The 6,599-nt window shown below is 30.4% G+C and overlaps 1 protein-coding gene across 1 annotated transcript; it reads left to right on the plus strand.

The window, feature by feature from the left end:
• The first annotated feature begins 431 nt into the window (after positions 1-431).
• Positions 432-2,209, plus strand: LOC100801343 (PHD finger protein ALFIN-LIKE 2). Its single transcript, XM_041014632.1, has 5 exons — positions 432-516; positions 610-642; positions 1,162-1,384; positions 1,935-2,055; positions 2,204-2,209. The coding sequence occupies exons 1-5, from the start codon at positions 432-434 to the stop codon at positions 2,207-2,209; spliced, it is 468 nt and encodes a 155-aa protein (XP_040870566.1).
• Positions 2,210-6,599: the final 4,390 nt, after the last annotated feature.

Below are 6,599 nucleotides of genomic sequence, written 5' to 3' on the forward strand. Positions count from 1 at the left end.
CATTTTGACTCACTTTAAAAATATAAAAGACTAAATTAAATCTTCTAAAGCATAAATAATCAAACCGAACAAAAACTAAAACATACAACAAAACATGTAATTTAACCTATATATGTATAATAAATAATATTAATATGAGAAATTTAATTATTCATTATATAAAATTTGGTCCATTAAATTTAATTATATTCAATCAATATTATTGTAAATAAGAACTTTCCATCAACGACTAATATTTCGTCAAGACTCGATCATTTCCTATATATATATATATATATATATATATATATATATATATATATATATATATATATATATATATATATATATATATATATATATATATATATATATATATATATATATATATATATATATAGAAAGATTTCCTCTTCTTTTTCGATACTCTTTCATCCGTATCCTTTGGCTGCATGGCTTCAAATCCTCACACTGTTGAAGAGATCTTCAAGGACTATAGCGCCCGAAGAATCGTTGCTATTCGCGCTCTCACTCATGGTACTATTCTTTTCTTTTTAGTGTTCTCTCTTTCTCTTGCTTTTCAGCCTTTGCTTCTTCAAGTTCTTCATTTCTTTCCTTTTTTTTTTCCAGATGTTGATAAACTTTACGAGCTATACGATTCAGGTGAAGAGTTGTGATCTATTTCTTGGTTAATTTTTTAGTTTGGTTTCTGTTACATGTAAAAAAATTAGATTTGTTATTTGCTTCTTATTGTTGGTAGTCATTTTGTTTTCCACATTTCTAATTTTTTTTCTTGCATGGTTCTTGTGCTCTTTAGCTATCCTGGGAATGCTAATAGCATTGGATTTGCTCTATATTATTTGTGTTGGGTACTAAAGGGTCACACCTATCCTCACTTTGCTAGGTTCTAATTTCAATCAAATATCAGTTAAGTTAAAAATTAAAAAATTTGACAGTTAAAAACTGTTACAGATTGTGAAATCATGAACACAATAAATAAAGAAGAACTAAAAAAAAGTTTTCTAAAATTTAAAGAATTAATATAAATAATTTTTTTGAAGGACTAAAAGTATAATCATTCAAATTTAAAGGATTAAAAACATATTTAAATAACTTTGTGATTATTGAATATTGTATTTTGTCCTTTCACTACATTTGAAGTCTTTTGAGTGTTTCTTTAAGGAAAGGATAACTTGTGCCTCTATGGACATTCAAATAAGGTCTGGGAAGTAACTCTACCATTAGAGGAAGTTCCAGCAAATCTCCCTGAGCCAACTCTTGAAATCAATTTTGCAAGGGATGACGTTAGCCGCAAGGATTGGATTTCTTTGGTTGCTATGCATAGTGATTCGTGGTTGCTTTCTCTTGCCTTTTACTTTGGATTTCATCTTAATCACAATGAAAGGTATGATCTTACTTTGATGGAGATACATATATATTGTAATAATTCATTGTGGTTCTCTATTCATTAAGGACACCCTTATGCACCTGTTTAATGTAGAAGCTATGTGTTATAAATTTAGTGCTCAATGGCCATCTAAATCATTATGACATGAGAAGGTGTAAAAAAGAAATTCCATTTGTTTCTGACCTTGGATATTGTTTCCAGCTTTATATCAACAATGTTTGTGTCTTCAAACTATGACTTTGGTTATTAATTATGTATGTCTTAAATTTTGATTTGTTTTGATTTTTAAGCACTCATAAAGTGTGTTGTACAAAGTAGTTATATATCTTTTTGTTATCTTTGGTATAGCGAGTACTTGAAAATTTGCTATCTCGGATTGAATATCATGGTTTTCCTTCTACTAGAATTTTTTGAATCTCCAATCAGAAGGGATGCCAATATATACAACTTCTATGGGATTTCTTTATCAATGTAGCATTAACTTAACATCTCCAACAATTAGGCATATGGTTTATTCTATTATGGTTTTATTGATTCTTTATGGCAGGAAACGTTTATTTGGTTTGATCAACACTCTTTCCACCATTTTTCAATTTGTGACTAACAATAAACCAATTAAGGACATGCCCACCATAGTTAGCGGAAGCAAATTTTGGGGAAGCACCGAGGTTATTTTATGGCGGGCAAGATCACAAGAGACTGTAATATTGTTACACATCACTTATAAGAGTTCATGTAATGGCATAACATCAATGTTTACCTTGCCAATTTCTCGTAATGGCATAACATCAATGTTTATCTTGTCAATTTCTCTAGGATTAAGTTTGTTTTTCACAAAGATGAACCGTTAGTATATGTTACAATTTATTGTTTAGAATAGAATATGAGAAATTTCAATTCCATGATTAGTTAATATTTTCTTTAATTTACATATTGTAAGTCATTTCTTTCCTTTATGATTTTTTTAAAGTTAATAATTACAAAATATCATTTATTTTGCATTATTAATATCTCTTATTGAAATTATGTGTATATATATAATATAAAATTACATAAAAATAAAAATACTTTGATCATCCCTAATTATAAGACATTGTTAACTAATTTACAAATATTAAGGAAGGCGATTATCTTAGTTATTAACAAAAACATGTATGTGATTGTAATAGATTTTCTAAATTACCTTAAACAATTAATGCATAGAAAGAGAATAATAGTAGTGAAATGTCAAATTTTAAAATTAAAATCTTCAATTCTCCAATGCTTATCAGAGAGAAAAAGAGACAATTCAAAACATTTATTATATATGGACTAAAATAATTAAGGATATTTCTGTCAAAAAAATTTATGCAACATACAATTAGAAAATTATCTTATAAAAGGGGAACAAGGAAATGTTAATTTGGATGGTCCATTGTCAACGGGATGATTCATCCTTAACCATAATTTTGATGCTCACAAAAGGTATAAATTATTGATGAACTAATGTGTTATTCTTTAGTGAACAAGACCTATTATATATGAGCACACTTAATATTATTTTATAATCCACAACTCTTATAAGTACATCCAATGCGCTATTCTAAACTAGCGTCCACTCATTGCGAAAATCAGTGTCTATATAATGTGTTGCTTTTGTTTGTGTCTAATGGACTTGATCACTTACACAATCTATTTTATATCAAGTACAAGTGATGTCCAAAATTGTACTAGAATCAAAAATTCATTTTTGTCTCTCTTATTTTGAATTGCTAACATTTGAATTTAAGGAATGTCATAATAGAAGGGAATATAAGATATTCACAAGAATATTCCTTATAGGTCATTATTGCTAAAGAAAGGAGCACATGTAGTTGGTTGTTATTTCTATGGCAAAGTAGGACATATGATGTTCAGATGCTGGGACTTGCCTAAGAAGGGTGCATCTAATGCATTCAGAACTACCAAGAAATGACCCAAGAAGATTTGGTAGCTAAGAACAAAATTATTCGTATTACAGATGCCCTTGATAGTAGGAAAGACACACCAATCATGGTACCTAGACATTGGCTACTCATGACACATGACATGAGAAATATGTATATTCTAATGCCTGACCCCTATGCATGGTGGAATTGTAACTTTCTGAGGGAATAAAAAAGGGCTAATGATAGGAGTGGGTAAGATAAGTATACCTCCATATATATCCACCTATTGATAATGTTTTCTTTGTTGAAGGTTAAAATATAATTTTTGAAGCATAAGTCAATTGTGTGACAACAGATATGATGTTTCCTTTAACAAGGATGAGCGTATCATCCAAAATAGTGATGAACTTTTACTCTATTTTGCTAAGAGGAAAGGTAATCTTTATAAGATTAGACTAGGAAAGCTATTAGATCAAAATGTGTCTTGCTTGCTTTCTGTTAAAGAAGATCTTTGGGAATGACAAAAACTTTGGTCATGCTAGTCTGTGGTTAATCAAAAAGCTACAAAAGCATAACCTTGTAAGAGGTATGCCAAATATGTCATACAAATATGATTTATTTTATGAAGCAAGTTAAAAACTCATTTTCTAGAAAAACATTATTTCCACCTCAAGACCTTTAGAACTATTACATCTTGATCTATTTTCCCCAACTAGAACAACCTCTATAAGTAGAAAGAGGTATGGGCTAATCATAGTGGACAATTAGTGTAGATGGACCTGAGTTAAGTTCCTAGCTCACAAGGATGAGTCCTTTAGTGACTTCTTTAAATTTTGTAAGAGAGTTCAAAATAAAAAATGAATATTCATTACTTCAATTAGAAGTGACCATGGAGAAGAATTTGAAAATGAGATTTTTCAACTGTTTTGTGAGAAAAATGACATTCTTCATAACTTTTCAACTCCAAGAACACCTCAACAGAATGGTGTGGTTGAAAGGAAAAACATATGACAAGAACCATGCTTAATGATAATTCTACTTCTATGCACTTTTGGGTTGAAATAGTGAACGCAACATGTTATTTACAAAACATAATTACTACTAAAAAAATCGCTTTCAAAGATGATTCTATAGCTTTTCACGATGGTTTACAACTGTCTTTGAATCCGACTTTCCACGATAGTTTTTAAACTGTCTTAGATTTCTTCTTTCTACATCAGTTCTTCACAAAATCATCTTAGACTTTTTTTTTTTAAAAGTTGATGTTTCTAAGACGGCTGTTCCAAAATATTGTCTTAAAAAATTCATTTTCTAACATGGTTGTCTGAAAAAAAAACGTCTTAAAAAGTATAGACTTTTTAAAACGATTTTTAACACAACCGTCGTAGAAAACATATTTTTTTTTTGCAATAACTTCACACCCGTATATTTAAGCTAATTTTTCTCTACTTACTACATAAAACATTTTATACATTGTTTAGAGCATTTTTCCGTTACATTTTCTTTAATTAAATGATGATGTGTAGATGTTTTATTTAAATTTCTATAATATATATTAAATAGAAATTATTATTTTAAAAAAGCATCCACACATAATATCATTTCAACAAAAAACTTAATAAAAATATATAAAAAATAATCAAAGTTTCATCCAAACCAAAATATCTTTAAGAAACCCTTTGTAGCAATAGTTCATAAGTGCATACTAATGAGGACTACTACCATAAAAAGACAATGTTTTTAATGCTTACGATCTTATCATATTTATAGAAATTAGCTAATGTTTAACAGTAAACATTTTCCTTGAGAAAGTTCACACTACATAGGAGCAAACATACCATAGACAAAGTAAGTTGACCCTTTAACATGGTAAGGGTCTCCACTACAACTTTCTCTTTCTCTACACTCTTAAGTTCATTTTTAACTGTAGAAAGCTCTGAATGGAGTTTCCCATTGTAGTTGCAAGCTTGTTATGTAATCCTATAGCTACTTATACATGTCATTGAGTGACAATATCTGCAAAAATCCATTGATGTAGACATTTAGTTATAAGAATAACTTCTGACACAACTAACAACATCAAATAAGCAGTATAAAAAATGTTGAATTGAGAGTTTGAGACTGTTGTTATTTTACCTTCTGATTTGCACTTTGGATCTCTTGGTGTGCTTGTCCAAGATCCTCCTGTAGTGTACTCTATGATCTCTCAAAGTTACACCTAGCCTCTCTCTCCTTAACAAGAGATTCCGCAGCCGCCTAGTATTTTTAAAGATAATAAGTAGTATAATTATATTATCAAGTATTAACCTTTCCCTTGCATTTTGCACCAAAAAAATCAACCTTGAAATTCCACTGACTTGACTTGAAAATATCACTATTTTTTTTGTTTCTTCCTTCACTAATTCTCTTGTAAATAAGTGCAATTCCTTCTTATTTCAACAATAATTGAGTTTAGCTCTTTTTCCTTGATTTTGAGCCGCAACTCTGCAATCAACCTATTTTTGTGCATTTTTGCAGGGCCAATTCCAATGAACTCTTCAATTTTTCTTGCTCTAGTAAGTAGCTAGTAGCTAATCTCAAGGTCTTGGAACCACTTGATGCAAACCTTCATCCATTTTATATAATCCATCATGTTTTCACATCTTTCCTAAAAACACAAAATCTGATGTTAACATAAGACAATGGTAACTAACCAAGCAGTAATTCAAACACCACTATTTTCTATACATATATGTATAAACTAATTAAGGACCAAATCTTGCACATAGAACTTGACACCCCCTTGGATCTCAAACACAAATAGCCAAAACAAGTAACCAAGAAATACAATACATATCTTACAAACTCAAAATTACAATTAAGACAAACTTCAACCAACCTTATAATTAAATCTGTCTTTTCTGTTGGCCTTTTCATTCAGCAAGGCCTCCACATCCAATGCACCAGCCATTCCCATTTGCAAGCTGTTTAGCAATCATGTCAGAGTCATCAAGAATTCAAGGTGGAGATTAATTGAGAACTATACTAGAAAATTTAAAGCGACTTAGGCTAAACTAGAAAATTGAATAAAGGGGGTGTCGCAACGTGCCCTTCGCGAGCGAGCGAGGGCGAGGCTCACGGGTGCGCTTTCCAAAGGGGGAAAGATGCGCGGAGTCGCCACCAACGTTTATTTGTGAAAAACGTCGGGAAAACCGAAGGAAACCGGTCAAAATGAAAATTCTAAGTTCGGGAGTTGTATTTACGTTTGAGGAAGGTATTAGCACCTCTCACATTTGTCTCAAAGGATAATAGCCTATTTTTTAGAA

The sequence above is a fragment of the Glycine max genome, chromosome 4, assembly GCF_000004515.6.
Source record: "Glycine max cultivar Williams 82 chromosome 4, Glycine_max_v4.0, whole genome shotgun sequence".
NCBI lineage: Eukaryota > Viridiplantae > Streptophyta > Magnoliopsida > Fabales > Fabaceae > Glycine > Glycine max.